At 48.3% G+C, this 18,852-nt stretch overlaps 1 protein-coding gene and 1 non-coding gene across 3 annotated transcripts in view; one reads left to right on the top strand and one right to left on the bottom strand.

Moving 5' to 3' along the window:
- Positions 1-18,852, top strand: part of HECTD4 (HECT domain E3 ubiquitin protein ligase 4) — a 192,735-nt gene that overhangs the window by 137,659 nt on the left and 36,224 nt on the right. For both annotated transcript variants that reach the window (XM_060250370.1, XM_060250369.1), the window contains exons 40-52: positions 669-804; positions 2,301-2,483; positions 5,016-5,186; positions 5,530-5,699; positions 7,132-7,247; positions 8,732-8,835; positions 9,092-9,253; positions 9,336-9,484; positions 10,378-10,457; positions 10,573-10,736; positions 11,538-11,775; positions 16,107-16,243; positions 18,272-18,398. In XM_060250370.1, the coding sequence (XP_060106353.1) occupies positions 669-804; positions 2,301-2,483; positions 5,016-5,186; positions 5,530-5,699; positions 7,132-7,247; positions 8,732-8,835; positions 9,092-9,253; positions 9,336-9,484; positions 10,378-10,457; positions 10,573-10,736; positions 11,538-11,775; positions 16,107-16,243; positions 18,272-18,398 (1,937 nt within the window). The remainder of the gene's footprint in view (positions 1-668; positions 805-2,300; positions 2,484-5,015; positions 5,187-5,529; positions 5,700-7,131; positions 7,248-8,731; positions 8,836-9,091; positions 9,254-9,335; positions 9,485-10,377; positions 10,458-10,572; positions 10,737-11,537; positions 11,776-16,106; positions 16,244-18,271; positions 18,399-18,852) is intronic.
- TRNAS-GCU (transfer RNA serine (anticodon GCU)) lies at positions 4,300-4,371 on the bottom strand. Its single transcript has one exon. It is a non-coding gene; the product is annotated as a tRNA-Ser (tRNA).

The raw sequence follows: 18,852 nt of genomic DNA, 5'->3' as shown, positions 1-18,852 counted from the left end.
CTGTTAAAGTTGTGCTGGTGTTTGTAAATCTCAATAGCTTCTCTGTTCAGGCGGGTGTGATAATGTGAGACCGTAGAAAGGACTTCAGTTCTTTCAAAGTGGATAACGTGGTCTCCTTCTTGAAGTCTTTATGTGGATGACATCAGAAGCAGTTCAAACCTGGCCTAGGTCTCAGGCCATTATAATTCTTGTCATCTCCCCAAGGCGATGGTGCTCTCCCAAGCCATACAGAAATGCATCTTTTTCCTTTTGGCATTTTTTATAAAATATATATATATATATATTGTGTGAGCGTGTGCACCTGGAAGTCATGGCAACCTCTGGTGATTGATCCCTGCTGAGGGTCTGGGAGGTGGCTGAATAAAGCCTGCCACTGTCCTCCCAACTGCTGGTATTCCAAGGAGGTCTCCCATCCAAGTACTTGCTAGAGTCGACCCTGCTTATCTTCCGAGATGGGGCTTGCCTGGGCTATCCGGGTCAGGGCATGCAGAGATGCATCTTCACGCCCGAGTTGATGGATTTGTCTTTGAGCTTCTCGTGTTTTCCTGTAGATAGCTTAGCAAGGGCTGTGTTGCAGCCCTTCATACTTCAAGGGTATCTTAATATACTGCTCAGCAATCTCCACCTCTTTGTTCAGAGATGACTAGAGCATCTGCTTCTCTCAACAGGACGGATCCCGTGCGGCCTTTCATTAGCGGCCACGTTGCTAACAGCATGGCCGCGGAAGTGATTGCTTTGCTTCACAGCTTGCTGATGGCTCCAGAGTCCAATGCTGCCCAGATATGGACAACCACTGCTGAGAAAGTAAGCAAAGGGGGACGACTCTCGGAAGGGTGTTTCTGTAGTAAAGAGAACAGCCTTCCGTGAGAAGGTTTTTTGATGACAGGAGGAGTTGCTGAAACTAACAGTGAAACTAACAATGAAACAATGAAGCTGAAACTAACAATGAAAAAACAGGGAAGGGGGAGAAAGAAGATGATGATGATATTGGATTTATATCCCACCCTCCACTCCAAAGAGTCTCAGAGCGGCTTACAATCTCCTTTACCTTCCTCCCCCACAACGGGCACCCTGTGAGGTGGGTGGGGCTGGAGAGGGCTCTCACAGCAGCTGCCCTTTCCAGAACAACCTCTGCCAGAGCTATGGCTGAACCAAGGCCATTCCAGCAGCTGCAAGTGGAAGAGTGGGGAATCAAACCCGGTTCTCCCAGATAAGAGTCCGCACACTTAACCACTACACCAAACTGGCTCTCCAGAAAGACTAAACAACCAGAAAGCACCAGGTATCTCCCTTGTGTAATGAAAACAATATACTAAATATCTCCAACACATAAATAATACACAACACACTAGCATTACTTATGAGAAAAATTCAAAACGTTGTAACACACACACTGTTGCCAGTAAATACAATATCCAGAAAACATAAACCAAACCACCAAGTTCCATTGCAGTTCCAGGCTTCCAAGGAATATGTAAAGACTTGTACAACACTCAGAGGTGATATAAACATATTCTCCCAACTGTACATAAAGTAGGTTCTCAACGGAATTTCGATCGTTATATTTCCCGTTTCGATTAATATCTTTGTCAAGAGATGCACATATGAATAACTTAAGCCTTTACTCTGAGGCTCTGTAAACCGTATGTCAACTTCAAAAATATTTCTTATCTCTGGAGCCTTACAGCCTCTGTAATATTCACAAGTCAGTGGTACATCCTACTAGGCCATTAGCTGGAACTAAAGCATCTTCTGTGTACATTGGAAATGTAATTGATTTGAGCCCACAAAGTTGCCTTATACTGAATCAGGTCATCGGCTGCAGATCTCGCCTTGTCCGTTGAGCTGGGGATTGAGCCGGGGACCTTCTGCGTGGAGAGCGAATGCGCTGCTACTGAGCCTTTATGGTTTAAGCCAGAAGGGAGTATTAATTAGTGGGAGGAGTATTAAATCTTACTACTTGCTGCTCTGCACAAGGGGGGAAAGACGTCCAGATTTTTAAATGAAAATGTTTAACACAGTATTTATTTATTAGCGGTATTTATGGATAATAGCAGTAGCAACAGTAACAGAACATTGTGAAGGGCACAAATAAAACAATTAACTATGAAGGAAGGACCAGTAATATTTTACAGAATGTAAAAGATACAGCAGAGAGCTGAAAATAAAACACCCTGGAGAGACTAAAGCAAAATAAAATGCCGCCAAAATTCAGCAAATAAAACATTATATGTAGTCTGATGATCTGCCACCATTTAAGTCATTGTATTTACTAAAGCATCAATTAAAAATCCCCCTAGGTTCTGTCGCGTGCTCTGATGTATATTCCTCAGCTTGGGAAATATGCCGAAAGCATCCTGGAGAACGGCAGCAGCAGTGGGAGGAAGTTGGCCAAACTTCAACGGATTGCTCGCCAGGCAGTAGCTGCTCTCTGTGCTCTTGGGGGTTTCAAAGAGACCATCAAAATCGGCTCTGAAGTACAGGTGACTGGCCAGGCTGTTTTTGTCTCTCCCCGCCGTTCCCCCCCACAACGCATCATGTCGATGGCAGACCTTGTGCTTTGTTGCAGGATACTCACAGGCATTTCTGTATGGCGCATTTAGAGCGCTCAGAACCACTGCACGTGCTTTGGGTTATAATCCTCACAGGGTAGGCTGGTATTACATATAGACATTGTCAGGCGGAATCTCAAGGCAGTATTCATTTGAAACAAAACGATACTTTATTGGAAACTCATAGCTGGATGCAGAGATTGAGACTGATGCCTGGAACTAGGCGGTAACTATTCTTAAAGATTCTACATCAAAGACTTTCTAAGCAAAGCTCCCATTCCCATAACATCAAGGGGTTGGGGGTGCAAACTTTCACACAGGGCTTCAGCTTATCTCCTTTCCCTGAGAAGTTGCCTTGCGGCCGAGTTATCTACTAACGGCTGCATTCTTTTGTTCCTTGGGAGCATCAACAATGTTTACACATCAAATAAGAACATAAGAGAAGCCGTATTGGATTAGGCCAATGGCCCATCCAGTCCAACACTCTGTGTCACACAGTGGCAAAAAATTTTATACATACACACACACTGTGGCTAATAGCCACTGATGGACCTCTGCTCCATATTTGTATCCAAACCCCTCTCTGTCTCTTTTGATATGCACAGTAACTACATTACAAGAAAGAGCTTTGGGTTAGTACCAAGAGTCCGTATGGTTAGTATGTTACATTTACTAGTTATAAGAATTACAGAGCCTGACAGACGTGGGGTCTGAGGCCGAGCACAGCTTGCCAAAGGCTGTTTAGTGAGTTCATAGCAAAGCTGAGATTTGAACCTGGAGCTTCCTGATTCCTCTGTCAGCGTCGCGGCCTCTAGGCTGCACCTGCTTTGGGAGCCCCGCACTATGCGGATGTTATAGGTGAGACTTCTTACCTTTGGCAGAGAAAAGCTCTAATCCTGGGAATGAGAAACCAAAATCAGTTTATAATTACATGTACCTTTATCTGATTTGTCTGTTGTGTATAATTTTCAGTGTTTTGTGCTCTTCCTATTTGGAGTTTATTATAATGTGTTTTGTAATGATTCGCTTGTCATGGATTAGCTTTCCAGGGCCAAATTAGATGGGATTTTTTTTGCGCAATTGGATCTAGATTCTCCTGACCCAACTCTCATTCTCCTTAGTTACACATCAGCCGCTGGAGTGTCATTTCCCAAGCACCGATGAGGTCCAGTATGACCAGGATCATGGCTTGAGGGGGGCTTCAGCCTTCCTCCCCACCTGTGTGCTGGTTTCCCAGCCCTGAAGCCCATTCTCCTCTTCTGCCAAAGCTCTCATCCGAATCAGGCCTCTGCGGAACTTGGAAAATTAGTTCCCAGCATCTGGCATCTGACTTGGGGGAGTGTGTGTTGAATCAGGGATGCCCATGCCCTCAAGGCTGGCCCTCCCGCTAGGCAAACCAGGTGATTGCCTGGGGGGCTGAATTTAGCACCCCCAAATGACTCAGTAACGCTATCAGTGCAGGGGGGGCGCTAGAAGTTAGCCTTACCTCAGGTGCCAGACAGTGTTAGGGCCAGCCTTAGGACCCACCAAGGAGGGGAAAAAGTCTCTGATAGTTTTGCCCTGAGTGGAGAAATCTTGAACTCCTGAGTTATGTCAAGGAGCAGTAATGTGAACATATGAACATACGAAGCTGCCTTCTACTGAATCAGACCTTCAGTCCATCAAAGTCATCTACTCAGACTGGCAGCGGCTCTCCAGGGTCTCAAGCTGAGGCTTTTCACGCCTACTTGCCTGGACCCTTTGTAGTTGGAGATGCCGGGGATTGAACCTGGGGCCTTCTGCTTAGCAAGCAGATGCTCTATCACTGAGCCACAGCCCCATTCATGGCTCTCCAGGGTCTCAGGCTGAGATTTTGCACACCTACTTGCCTGGACCCTTTTTAGTTGGAGATGCCGGGGATTGAACCTGGGACCTTCTGCTTATCAAGCAGATGCTCTACCACTGAGCCACTGTCCCTCCCCTAACTGGCAGTGGCTCTCCAGGGTCTCCAGCTGAGGTTTTTCACACCTACTTGCCTGGGCCCTTTTTAGTTGGAGATGCCGGGTATTGAACCTGGGACCTTCTGCTTACCAAGCAGATGCTCTGCCACTGAGCCACCGTGTGGTGAGGGCAAAAGGACACAAGTGCAGTGGAGAGACGATGACAGGAGGAGAGGGGCAAGGATCAGGTTGGTTTGGAGGGCAGGGGCATGTGGTGGAGCCAAACACCCAAGACGGGGCTTTGCTGGGCTCAGCTGCCACTGCCTTTAGCAGAATTCAGGATTTACATCTAAAGTTTAGTATCTGTGCCTTAGCAGGGATTAATTTTTTCCATAGAGTGGGGGGGATGCATGGGGCAAGTTGGCTTGCGTTTTCTCCTATCCCTTTCTTCCACATTTGTTACTGCATCATCAGCATTTAGTTTGTAGTTCTGTGTTTATCTTTTCTTCATTTATAAACCTCTCTCTCTCTCTCTCATATACAGGTTTTAGGTAGGGGGATAGCCGGAAGCATTGGAGTGGTGGCATCCATTAACGAACAGGAAGGTATAGCAACGGTCAAATTTCCACCCACCAGTATAGATGGTAGAAAGACCTCCCAGGCATCAGACACTTTAACTATTCCATTATCTAGGCTCTGTGTTCCAAGATCAGAGGTAAGGTCATCTTGAAATCCAACGTCGAGTGTAATGGCAATTTGTTAAAGCTAAGACTTATACGTGCATTTTGGGGGAAAGGGGGCCAGTTTATGTTTTTATTAAAGCTGACTTGGGGAATTTGGAGCACACAGGCAGTTTGAAAGTTACAGAACTGACAGAGCTTCAGTTTGAATGTATTCTGTAGCCTGTTGGTTTGTCATTTTTAATTTATGTATGTGTGTGGGGGGGGGAGTGTGTGTAAAAGACAACAATATATATATAACTCCAGGTAATTCCCTCATTTCCTAGAAACTAACGACTTGAATTTAACTTTTTACCGTGCCCCCTCCACCACCATCAGGCATTGCCTCTCCATAAACTGTCCATTACTGAGAAGGTAGTACAGGCAGTCCAGTCCATGTTGCTTCCTCAGGAGGGAAGTCTATCTATTCATACCTCACTTCCTGCAACAGGAGATGGCTCAACTCCAGTAATGGCAGTGGTCCGACTCCTTGCAGAAATTAGAACCAGGTGAGTTGACATTTTGGCTGTATTTGAGCGGTGTTGCGGGGGGGCAGAGTCTGGATGTTGGGTGCTTTGTTCGGTGGGTCTGTAGTGCCATCTCAGAGGACACTTGATTTAAGGTGAAGACAGATGTAATGCTTACTTACAGGGGCTTTCATCCCTGGGGGAAACCCAACTTTTCCCCAGTACTTTAGGCACCCTACCTGCTTGTTTCTAAGTTTTTGCATTTTTCTCCGCCCATGGGCATATTTACGGTTATTTTTACAAGTACAATGGTTGTTGGTGACACGAGAGGCCAGCCAATCAGCAACTGGCTTCTGCTTTAAAGTTGCTCATTTCCCACCCACCCCTGTGCTTCGGTTTGGAGAGAGAGGTACATTTTGGAATAAATAAGGCTGGGTCACTCCCAGTGCTCTCGATATCTGTTATGTCTGTCTTCACCTCAAAAGCAAAGAGCAGTGATCGGCAAACGCGTTTCCTAGGCCAGTGATATGGCCGCGCTAAAAAGACTGGTGGCAGGCCTGGCCAAGCATGTCCATTTGAGCCACACTGCTAGCTAAATAACAGCATCTTAAATCCGCTTATGAAGTGAGGATCCCTTGAGCCGCAGAGGTGTGAGGAAAGGGCAGCTGTGGCTGATGCTGCAGCAGTGACAGGGCATTTGCCACGGGCAACAAGCATTTGAGAGGTCCTCCCAGCTGTGGGGGAGCCTGGGGCCCAGTCATGTGGGTCTTTTCTAAGCAATCAGCACTGTGGCGGGAAGACGTGTGCTCCTCTCAGTCTGCACCCAGATGCCAGGTGTTCGGGTTGCCTGCTGCTAAGTAGCTCCTTTCTGGCTAGGAGAACACTGAAAGGGTCCTGCAGCGGCTGTCTGATTAATTCCCAGGACAAAGCTGCAATGCACAGGAGCAGCATCAAGCTACGATAGTCGAGGAAGGCGTATTAGAGTGGAAACCATTTCTGGGCGTTGGGCTTTGTGCTGCCTCGTGAGTGGCCAAGCAGGGAGCCTGCCTTGACCCTCATTCTCTGGATGCAGCTGAAAAGCATAAATGTACATGAAAATGCCCACTTCGGAGCCTAATTTGCACACCTTGGTTTGTGGCCATCCTTAGCCCTGCATTTAGTATTCAGATGTGACGCTTAAGCACAATTCAGGAGAACAAGCTGAGGCTCAGTGTGACATTTGCCTGAATGCCTGTGTGTGACAAGAGCTGGCAGTAAGAGCGGGTGGTTTTGTTCCCCGATTTCTGGCTTGCATTGTGGTGGCTGATCTGCCTTAAGGCACAGGCTTGGTAAACTCAACGGTGCTTCAGCAGCCAGAGAGCAGGAAGTCCTTTGCCTAGAAGCTTGTAGAAACACATGCAGCACAGTCTGTTATAGCCTTGTGGATGTTCTGGTTTTAAAATGCTCGCTCGCCTTTGCCTCCCCTCCTCGCAAGGGCATGCCTGGTGATGGCACAGCTGTTGGAAGACAGTTCCTTCTGTGAAGAGTTCATCCAGCAGTGCCCAGCCGCCGTGGAGGTCCTGAACCTCGTGGCCCAAGAGTGCAGCCCCGGTAATGACTTGGTCTCATTTGCACCGCTAAAGTAGCAATGGGCTTGAACGAGGAAGGAAGGCCGTTCAGCGTGTGTGTTCTTACTGTGGCTTGCCCCTGCAGCTTAGATGGGAATGACAAGAGGGAGCTATATAATAAAAGGAATAAGAGTAGAGTACGGCAGCCCTAACCTGGACAGCCCAGGCTAGCCTGATCTCATCAGATGCCAGAAGCTAAGCAGGGTTAGCCCTGCTTACTTTTGGATAAGAACATAAGAGAATCCATGTTGGATCAGGCCAATGGCCCATCCAGTCCAACACTCTGTGTCACATAAGAACATCAGAGAAGCCATGTTGGATCAGCCCAATGGCCCATCCAGTCCAACACTCTGTGTCACATAAGAGAAGCCATGTTGGATCAGGCCAATGGCCCATCCAGTCCAACACTTTGTGTCACATAAGAACATAAGAGAAGCCATGTTGGATCAGGCCAGTGGCCCATCCAGTCCAACACTCTGTGTCACATAAGAACATCAGAGAAGCCATGTTGGATCAGGCCAATGGCCCATCCAGTCCAACACTCTGTGTCACATAAGAACATCAGAGAAGCCATGTTGGATCAGGCCAATGGCCCATCCAGTCCAACACTCTGTGTCACATAAGAACATCAGAGACGCCATGTTGGATCTGGCCAATGGCCCATCCAGTCCAACACTCTGTGTCACATAAGAACATAAGAGAAGCCATTTTGGATCTGGCCAATGGCCCATCCAGTCCAACACTCTGTGTCACATAAGAGAAGCCATGTTGGATCAGGCCATTGGCCCATCCAGTCCAACACTCTGTGTCACACAGTAGCAAAAAAAACCCAGGTGCCATCAGGAGGTCCATCAGTGGGACCAGGACACTAGAAGCCATCTCTCAAGCATTTCTGGGGTTGTCTCCTTCCTCTTGCAGCTGACTGGAGCTTCAGGGATGCTTTTTAACTGCCAGAGGAGCACAGATACATGATGGCCAATTGGCTGCTATCTGTTGCTTTTACACAGAAAACCGATAGCTTGTTTCAGCGGTAGGCAACTGATCTAGCTTCCTGAGAAAAGGCTGACTGGGATAAAGGGTTGGACTTTGACTGAAAAGACCCCGATTCCAATTCTTATTCAGTCCCAAAGCTGGCAGAGTAGCCTTAATCCCGTCTCACTTTCTCTCAGCCTAACCTGCCTCCCAGGGTAGCTGTGAAGACAAAAGAGAATGGGAAAGGGCGGGAGGGACCCCGCATACCAACCTGAGCTTTTCAGAGAAAGAGCAGAATGCAAATCAATCAAGTTCCTCTTTGAAGAAGTGCGTTTCAACTTTTCTTCTTTTAGCTAAGCAACATTTTGCGCAGTCTGCAGAACCGCAGTTGTTTGATGGCCCTTGGGGGAGGTTAGAAGGGCATGCCGGGTGACTTTGACAGTGCCGCTGGTATCTCTGCAGTCTTTGTGATGGGCTTTGTTTGCCATGTCCTAGGGGAGCGGCTGCTGGTCGTGGAAGTGCAGTGTGAAAAGCTAAGGATGCTGTACCGAGATAGCGCTCGTCCCCCTCCTCCACCCCTTCAGGCTGATCGAAGGCAGGTAAATATGTCAACAAAAGGCAGAATAACAACCTGCCTCTTCTTCAGATTGCTTTTGAGCCAGGGGAAGGCAGTGGTCCGCTTCTGTCACGTGGGACACATCGTGCCAGCAGTGTTTTAAGGACCCCATTCCTGGCTGACTTCTGCCGAGGGTGCGTTTCAGAAGAGCACCAGCCCTTGTATTCTCTAGGCATGCAATGCAGCATCCGCAGTGCAGTTGTGTAGAATTAAAGCAGACCCTTTTCTTATTGACTCAGCCAAAAGAAATCACCTGGAGCCCTTCTCGGGTCTTCCCGCCAGTGCGGGCCTGCATGTTCTCCTCGCACCTTACAGCTGTGACCTTCCTTGCGGATCCCAGTGCAGGCGGAGGGCTGCCCCGTGGCACCTTCATCTACGCTACATCATGTGTTCCAGTACAGGTGAGAGTTCACAGTTCGTGAATTTGCACCAGCCCATCCCAGAAGGTTCCTTCTTTGTCTACATGAACCTTGTTTTTGATAGGCTCCATCCTTCTACTGGGAGATAGAGATTGTGTCCTACGGAGATACGGATGACGACACCGGTCCAATAGTCTCTTTTGGGTTTGCTACAGAAGCAGAAAAACGAGATGGAGCTTGGACCAACCCTGTTGGCACCTGCCTCTTCCACAAGTACGTTGTAGATATCTGCCGCTAAATTGGTGCTTTATTCAGGCATGACAACAGTGCTTCGAAGCACCTTAAGAACAAGGCAACTGGTATTTCTGTTGCAAGATTCCCAGGGCAAAACAGGCTAGCTCATCAGGTGAGTTTTGCTTTGATTGACTGTATAGGTGCAGTGCAACATTTTGCATTGCAGTGAGTCTTCTCCATTCCCCTTCAGTGGTCAGCCTCTCCCATCAGCTTCTGCCTTCTTCCCTGGGCATGATTGGACTTTCAGGGGGGATAAGTATTACCCTTCTGCTCCAGCTTACACAGATGCCTCAGAACAAGAGACAGTGTCTGCTCATGCTGGTCTTTTTCTTTTATTTCCAGAATTTTTTCTTTAAAATAAAATAAACGCATGCATCTTTGGGGCAAAGGAAGGATCATAGAATCATAGAGTTGGAAGGGACCTCCAGGGTCATCTAGTCCAAACCCCTGCAAATGCAGGAAACTCACAAGTACCTCCCCCTAAGTTTGCAGGATCCTCTTTGCTGTCAGATGGCCATCTGGCCTCTGTTCCAAAACCTCCGAGGAAGGAGAGCCCACCACCTCCTGAGGAAGCCTGGTTGGTTAAAGAAAAGCTCTGTGAAACTTAAACTTTGCTATCCTACTTGGGCTCAGGTTTTGGGATCTTATTTGGTTCCAGGAAAAGCATTATCCAAGGCAGTTTGGATCTTCCATTTCTGTAAAATGTTGGGTGCATTTTAGGCCTCTGCAAAGACATCTTTAGAATGAGAGATAGTAACAAGTAACCCAGTTTTTTGCAGGCTGGCTGCCAGTGTGTAATTAAAGATTAATCTGATGGTGTCTCCTGGCATGCAGGCAGTTAACGCTTTGCTTCTTCCTTCTCAACTTTTCAGCAATGGACGAGCAGTTCATTACAATGGCTCTAGTTTATTGCAGTGGAAGAGTGTGCGACTGGATGTGACCCTCTCTCCTGGTATGTCAGCTTTTGCTTTGCTTCACCTGCAAGCCTTTCTGAAGATTGGCAGCAGTTTGAGGAGGGGAAGGAAGATGTGACGTCGTGTCCCTCTTGTGACTTTGCCTTCCTCTAGGTGATGTTGCAGGAATTGGCTGGGAGAGGGCCGAAGGCACCCCTCCTCCTCCAGGACAGCCTGCCAAAGGCCGAGTGTATTTCACATACTGCGGACAGCGTTTGGGGCCTTATCTGGAGGACGTCTCTGGGGGAATGTGGCCGGTTGTACATATCCAGAAGAAGGCATGTTAAACCCCCTCCCTCCTTGGCGTAGTGGTTTGGACTCTTATCCAGGAGGTTTGATTCTCCACTCCTCCACTTGCAGCTGCTGGAAAGGCCTTGGGTCAGCCATAGCTATCGCAGGAGTTGTCCTTGAAAGGGCAGCTGCTGCGAGAGCTCTCTCAGCCCCACCTATCTCACAGAGTATCTGTTGTGGGGGGAGAAGATATAGGAGACTGTAAGCCACTCTGAGTCTCTGATTCAGAGAGAAGGGCGGGGTATAAATCTGCAGTCGTCTTCTTCTCTTCTTCTTCTCCCTCTCAGCTAGAGTTCACTAAATCGGTTGAATCTGTTTTAAATGTGAGGCCTGTAATGGACAAGACAGTGAGATGCAGGGAGAGTTCCTACCTCTGCTGTATAATCACAGCTGTCCCACAGACCCTTGGGGTTAGAGGTGACAGCTTCTGAGGCACGGCTTTCAAGGCAAGCTCAGGTCCCAGCACTTCTTAAATACTCTATAGCAGCAGGTTATGTTATATCAAGAAATGAGAAGTCAAGGAAGGCCCAAAAGCAAGGGGAGAGGAGGAAGGGAGTGTGTATGAGCTCCTCCGTTGGAGGAGTAGGAAGGTTTCATGGAGATTGAAGTACCAGCTGCTCTGTCATTGGTAAAATAAGTACTTGTATTCACCATGCAGCACAGATCCTAGTTCTGAGAAGTAGTTTAATAACACAAAGAGAACCTTTCAACAGCAGGGCATAGTGAAGAACAGACAGTTGCAACGGGGCTCACAATTACCTTTTCTGCTTTGCTTCTGTCCCTGCTAGAACACCAAAGTCCGGGCAAATTTTGGATCCCGCCAGTTTGCCTACGCAGAAGGGCAAGCTCACCGGAACGCGGCTGACCTCTGCGTTGACCTCGCGGAAGAAATCAGTGCCAACTTCGAAGCATTGCCTTTCGCCATGGCTTCCGATAGCGATAATGACGCCGGCACCAGCACCGCCTCTGACCCCGGGACTCACGGACCTCCTTGCAGGATTGCTGCTGTGGCCACAGCTCAGCAACGTAAAGTCATTTCCCCAGTCATTCAAGTAGCACTCTGTCCCTAGTGGTCAAGCAGAATGATGTCGCAGTGAAGGGCACAGTGGTCAGAGCTCTGAGCTCAACTGACAAGTCAGTGCCCCTAATTGTAGGGTCATTATCATCATTATCAGGGCTTTTTATATAGCAAGAACTCCTTTGCATATTAGGCCACACACCCTCCTGATGTAGCCAGTCCTCCAAGAGTTTACAGCAGGCCCTGTACTAAGAGCCCTGTAAGCTCTTGGAGGATTGCCTACATCAGGGGGTGTGGCCTAATCAGGGATGGAGTTCTAGCAGCAGCTCCTTTGCATATTAGGCCACACACACCCTGATGTGGCCAATCCTCCAAGAGCTTACAGCAGGCCCTGTACTAAGAGCCCTGTAAGCTCTTGGAGGATTGGCTGCATCAGGGGGTGTGGCCTAATCAGGGATGGAATTCTAGCAGGAGCTCCTTTGCATATTAGGCCACACACCCCCTGATGTAGCCAATCCTCCAAGAGCTTACAGTAGGCCCTGTACTAAGAGCCCTGTAAGCTCTTGGAGGATTGCCTACATCAGGGATACGTGGCCTAATATGCAAAGGAGTTCCTGCTACAAAAAAAACCCTTGATCATTGTAGCAGGGGTGGCCACTGGTAGCTCTCCAGATGTTTTTTGCCTGCAACTCCCATCAGCCCCAGCCTTTGGCCATGCTGGCTGGGGCTGATGGGAGTTGTAGGCAATAAACATCGGGAGAGCTACCATTGGCCACCCCTGCATTATAGTTTTCTTAATGTGCAAAGTACTAGATTTGAGTCCAGTAGCAACGTAGAGACCATCAGCATTGTCAGGGTATCATCTTTCAAGAGTCAGGGCTCCCTTTGTCAGATATGGTTGTGAAAAGCAACTTAAAACCACTGTCTCATTCATAGTTACGAATCTACAAGGCTGGCTAGGTCTCCATTGAAGACATGTCTTAAGGTGTCTTAACCATTATCCTGCCCCATTGAAAAAACCAGGAATGGTATTTCTGTGAATGAGTTAGACAAGGGAGTCTCAGGACTCTCGTAAACGGCAGTTTCCAAAGTCCCTTGGAAAGTGGTCAACCCATTTAAAACTGGTTTAAGTGTGTGTTGCAAGATGTCGCCTCAGACTTTGAGTCTGAATAAATTCCCTAAGACAAGCAAACACAAAGCTGTGGAAAGGCTCTAACATGGAGTTCCAGCCCAGAGTTTTGCTCAAAAGAGAACCAGTTTGGTGTAGTGGTTAAGTGTGCAGACTCTCGTCTGCAAGAACTGGGTTTGATTCCCCACTCCTCCACGTGCAGCTGTTGGAATGGCCTTGGGTTAGCCATAGCTATCGCAGAAGTTGAAAGGGCAGCTACTGTGAGAGCCCTCTCAGCCCCACCCACCTCACAGGGTGTCTGTTGGGGGAGAAGATATAGGAGATCGTAAGCTGCTCTGATTCAGAGAGTAGGGCAGGGTATAAATCTGCAGTTGTCTTCTTTTTCTTCCAAGGAGCAAATTGGTTGTTTGCCATTCCACTTTTTATAACAGCGCTTTACAAATGTTAAAAACACAACATACTAGTATATAATTATTCAAAAAAAAAATTTTAAACATCACATGCGGTCCAGCAAACACATCTAATTTCAGCAGCAGATTCATAAATCTTATTATATAAAATATCACTAAGACTGGCTTGCTGGAAAGCCCAGTGGCTTTCCCTCTGAGAAGACACTCTCGCTGGTGGTCCACCTGATTTCAGAAGATACTCTAATTGCGGTATTATAGTAGCATCGGTTGTTCCCAAACTCTCAAGAGTCAGAGGCTAGTAAGATATGACAGCAGGACACATAAGCAGAACAGGGTTGGGATAGAATCTGTTTGTAGCACAACTTACAGGTCAGGAGAACTAACCCCCCCTCTCCCTTGTTACCTTGAACATATGAACATATATGAACATATGAAGCTGCCTTATACTGAATCAGACCCTCCTGGGTCCATCAAAGTCAGTATTGTCTTCTCAGACTGGCAGTGGCTCTCCAGGGTCTCAAGCTGAGGTTTTTCACACCTCTTTGCGTGGACCCTTTTTAGTTGGAGATGCTGGGGATTGAACCTGGGACCTTCTGCTTCCCAAGCAGATGCTCTACCACTGAGCCACAGCCCCACTTCATGGCTCCCCAGGGTCTCAAGCTGAGGTTTTTCACGCCTATTTGCCTGGACCCTTTTTAGTTGGAGATGCCGGGGATTGAACCTGGGACCTTCTGCTTCCCAAGCAGATGCTCTACCACTGAGCCACAGCCCCACTTCATGGCTCCCCAGGGTCTCAAGCTGAGGTTTTTCACGCCTATTTGCCTGGACCCTTTTTAGTTGGAGATGCCGGGGATTGAACCTGGGACCTTCTGCTTCCCAAGCAGATGCTCTACCACTAAGCCACCTTGCTGCAGTCTGATGTTGGAAGCGTTTTTCTCCAAGCCAGGCTCCAACACCAGGAATGAGGAGGTCTGGAAGAAAATAATGCAAATAATGGAGTGCAGCAAAGTAACGTGAGAAGGGAGCAGGGAGCAGATCCCTCACCCACATGATCTGTTCCAAATAGATTCTGGTTTCCCCTTCCATATTCTGCATGTGACCAGGAGGACAAGTGAATCCTCTATTCCAGGGGTGGCCAGCGGTAGCTCTCCAGATGTTTTTTGCCTACAGCTCTCATCAGCCCCAGCCAGCATGGCCATGCTGGCTGGGGCTGATGGGAGTTGTAGGCAAAAAAACATCTGGAGAGCTACCGCTGGCCACCCGTGCTCTGTTCTTACCCAGCATGACCCTCAAGCTTAATCCAGTTCCACCAGTGGGTGCCCGTTCACCTTTGTGCCAAAAGTTCTTTTCGCTGGGAGCCGTTTAAACCAAACAGCTGAGCAACAGGGAGCTCAGATGTTTTTTAGTGCGCTCCTTCGCAAACGACACCAAACTTCGTGGCAGTTCATCAGTTCGTGAACATTGCTTTGTAAACAGTGAACTGGGCAATATTTGTGATGCATTTCGGTTTGTCAGCCGGTTTGTGCCCATCCCTAGTCCTGGCATCTCTGGCTGAAGACTCTCAAGAGCGATTCCTCACAGGCATTTGCTCCGCCCCCGTGCTTCTCCTTGCATCGGCACAAGCCGTTGATTCCCCACCAGATGCTCCACGGCACCTCTTGCTTCGGGGCTACTTCCGATTCCCGTCGCTGCAACTGGAACTCTGAAAAACCAGCATCCTGTTGCTGCGACAGTAATAGGAAGAAGCCGTGATGTAGGAGACACCCGTGGAGCAACTAGTGAACATATGAACCTGCCTTATACTGAATCAGACCCTCGGTCCATCAAAGTCAGTATTGTCTTCTCAGACTGGCAGCGGCTCTCCAGGGTCTCAAGCTGAGGTTTTTCACACCTATTTGCCTGGACCCTTTTTTGGAGATGCCGGGGATTGAACCTGGGACCTTCTGCTTCCCAAGCAGATGCTCTACCACTGAGCCACCGTCCCTCCCCCAAACCCATCGCTTGAGCTGGACCAGGAAGAAGAGTGGGGGCAGAGCAAATGCCGGTGAGGAATCATTCTCAGGTAGCAGATGCTGAAGAAGCCCTTCGTTCTCTGCTTGAGACCTTGGAGAGCTCCTCCAGGGAGAGAGAAGACAGCTTTGGCCTTGATGGGCCAGTGATGTGACTTATGCAAGGCAGCTTTACAGTGTGAAATGTCTTGTCTGCAGACTCAAGTATAAACATGAACATATGAACATATGAAGCTGCCTTATACTGAATCAGTCCCTTGGTCCATCAAAGTCAGTATTGTCTTCTCAGACTGGCAGCGGCTCTCCAGGGTCTCAAGCTGAGGTTTTTCACACCTATTTGCCTGGACCCTTTTTTGGAGATGCCGGGGATTGAACCTGGGACCTTCTGCTTCCCAAGCAGATGCTCTACCACTGAGCCACCGTCCCTCCCCTAAAGAAAATACCCATCAGACAGTTTGCTTCCAAAGACAGTGTCGTGTCGTATCCAGGAAAGGCAGTGCAATCTCATACTCTCCCCCCCCCTTATTTTTTGTTGCCTACCTAAGTAATAATATTCCACTTTTTCCATGAAATCCAGAGCAGCTTCCAACAAAGGCCTAGGGTTGGGCCTCCCAGGTGTGATCCTGAAGCAGGGGTGCTTTCTTCCAGCATCAAGAGCCTTCTCTGACGCAGCAGGGAGAAATCTGCTGCTGCTGGGGGAAAGCTCTTCCGCCAGCAGGACAGATCCATCTGATCCAGCCCGCAGTCAAATCGCAGAAACGTAAAATGCACAAAATACTCTTTACGTACAGAATATGACAGCGACACCTCCTGCCATTACAAGATGGAGCTCAGTTTTGAAAACTTCATCACGTCGGGCCCAGATCCTCACCCTCCTCCTATCGCAGACGATGAGAGCGACGATGACGACGACGACGACATCCCGCGGGTAAGCAGAGGGCAGCTCCGAAGCACCTGGGCCCGCTCCCTCCCCTCTCTGTTCATGCAGCCGATGGAGATGATTTATAATCCCTAATAGCTTCTGCTGCTGTATATCTGTTAGTCTTGAAGGTGCAAAGCAGAGAAGAAAAAAGGGTGGTGTAGCAGAAAAAAAAGACTTTTGATTACATTTCACTCAGAGGTCCCTGCACGCCTTATTATGGCAGGAACATTCCAAGAGACAGAGCTGCAGATCCCTTTGTGTCCTGTCAAAGACTTCTGCAGAGCTACTCTTTGATTGGGTTGGGCTCTTGGTTTAATATAAGAACCTAAGAGAAGCCATGTTGGATCAGGCCAGTGGCCCCTCCAGTCCAACACTCTGTGTCACATAAGAACATAAGAGAAGCCCTGTTGGATCAGGCCAGTGGCCCATCTCTGTGTCACATAAGAGAAGCCATGTTAGATCAGGCCAATGGCCCATCCAGTCCAACACTCTGTGTCACATAAGAACATAAGAGAAGCCCTGTTGGATCAGGCCAGTGGCCCATCTCTGTGTCACATAAGAGAAGCCATGTTAGATCAGGCCAATGGCCCATCCAGTCCAACACTCTGTGTCACATAAGAACATAAGAGAAGCCATGTTGGATCAGGCCAATGGCCCATCCAGTCCAACACTCTGTGTCACATAAGAACATAAGAGAAGCCATGTTGGATCAGGCCAATGGCCCCACCAGTCCAACACTCTGTGTCACATAAGAACATAAGAGAAGCCATGTTGGATCAGGCCAATGGCCCATCCAGTCCAACACTCTGTGTCACATAAGAACATCAGAGAAGCCATGCTGGATCAGGCCTGTGGCCCATCCAGTCCAGCACTCTGTGTCACATAAGAACATCAGAGAAGCCATGTTGGATCAGGCCAGTGGCCCATCCAGTCCAACACTCTGTGTCACATAAGAACATAAGAGAAGCCATGTTGGATCAGGCCAATGGCCCATCCAGACCAGCACTCTGTGTCACATAAGAACATAAGAGAAGCCATGTTAGATCAGGCCAATGGCCCATCCAGTCCAACACTCTGTGTCACATAAGAACATAAGAGAAGCCATGTTAGATCAGGCCAGTGGCCCATCCAGTCCAACACTCTGTGTCACATAAGAACATAAGAGAAGCCATGTTGGATCACGCCAATGGCCCATCCAGACCAGCACTCTGTGTCACATAAGAACATAAGAGAAGCCATGTTGGATCAGGCCAGTGGCCCCTCCAGTCCAGCACTCTGTGTCACACAATGGCAAAAATACACACACACACACACACACACACACACTGTGGCTAATAGCCACTGACGGACCTCTGCTCCATATTTTTATCCAATCCCCTCTTGAAGCTGGCAATGCTTGTAGCCACCACCACCTCCTGTGGCAGTGAATTCCAGAGCCAGTTTGGTGTAGTGGTTAAGTGTGTGGACTCTTATCTGGGAGAACTGGGTTTGATTCCCCACTCCTCCACTTGCACCTGCTGGAATGGCCTTGGGTCAGCCATAGCTCTGGCAGAGGCTGTCCTTGAAAGGGCAGCTGCTGTGAGAGCCCTCTCCAGCCCCACCCACCTCACAGGGTGTCTGTTGTTGGGGAGGAAGGTAAAGGAGATTGTGAACCGCTCTGAGACTCTTCGGAGTGGAGAGCGGGATATAAATCCAATATCTTCTTCTTCTTCACATGTTAATCACCCTTTGGGTGAAGAAGTACCTCCTTTTATCCTTTCTAGCCCGACTGCTCAGCAATTTCATTGAATGCCCACGAGTTCTTGTATTGTGAGAAAGGGAAAAAAGGACTTCTATCTCTACCTTCTCTATCCAATGCATAATCTTGTCAGCCTCTGTCATGTCACTCCGCAGTCGACGTTTCTCCAAGCTAAAGAGCCCCGAGCGTTTTAACCTTTCTTCATAGGGAAAGTGTTCCAAACCTTTAAGGTTTAGGTTGTTCCCATTTTCTCTCCTCCAAGTCCTGACCTGTTGACATCTGGCTCCCCTTCGCAGGAGGATCATTATGCCTTGCTAGTAAAAGCCTGGGAGACAAAAGTGTTCCCGACCATTAGAAGACGGTTCCGCAACGAAGCAGAGAGGAAGTCTGGCTTGGATCAGATCAAAGGAGCTCTGCAGCTGGGTATGCCTATCAGAATTCTCTGCATCTCTTTTGCGTTTCAGCACTGATTGACAGCGCCCATCTGTTCACTCTTAGACCAAGAGCGAGAAAGTTTTGCTCTTGCATATTCTTCTGTTTTTATTTGCAGTCGGGAACCGGCACAGATAAGGAGGACTGTTGAAAGCTCATTTTTTATTTAATCTATTTACTTAGTTTATAGTCTACCTTTCTTGACGTGATGCAGGCGTTTTCCAGACAGGGACGAGGCCTGGGGGCTTCCCCCCTTCTTGCGGCTGTCGACAGAGCACAAGTAGCAACAGGAATTCCATGTGGCAGGTTTCCCCATATTTTCCCTGGCCCATTCCCAAGGCAGCAGTCATCCTCGGTTGCAGAATGAGGACTTTCTCAAGTTTTGTTCCATCAGAAATTGAATATCATTGTACCAGTTTTGTCTATCGGGTTTTCTGAATTCCCA

The sequence above is a fragment of the Heteronotia binoei genome, chromosome 11, assembly GCF_032191835.1.
Source record: "Heteronotia binoei isolate CCM8104 ecotype False Entrance Well chromosome 11, APGP_CSIRO_Hbin_v1, whole genome shotgun sequence".
Lineage (NCBI taxonomy): Eukaryota > Metazoa > Chordata > Lepidosauria > Squamata > Gekkonidae > Heteronotia > Heteronotia binoei.
This window is presented reverse-complemented; position numbering and strand designations above follow the sequence as displayed.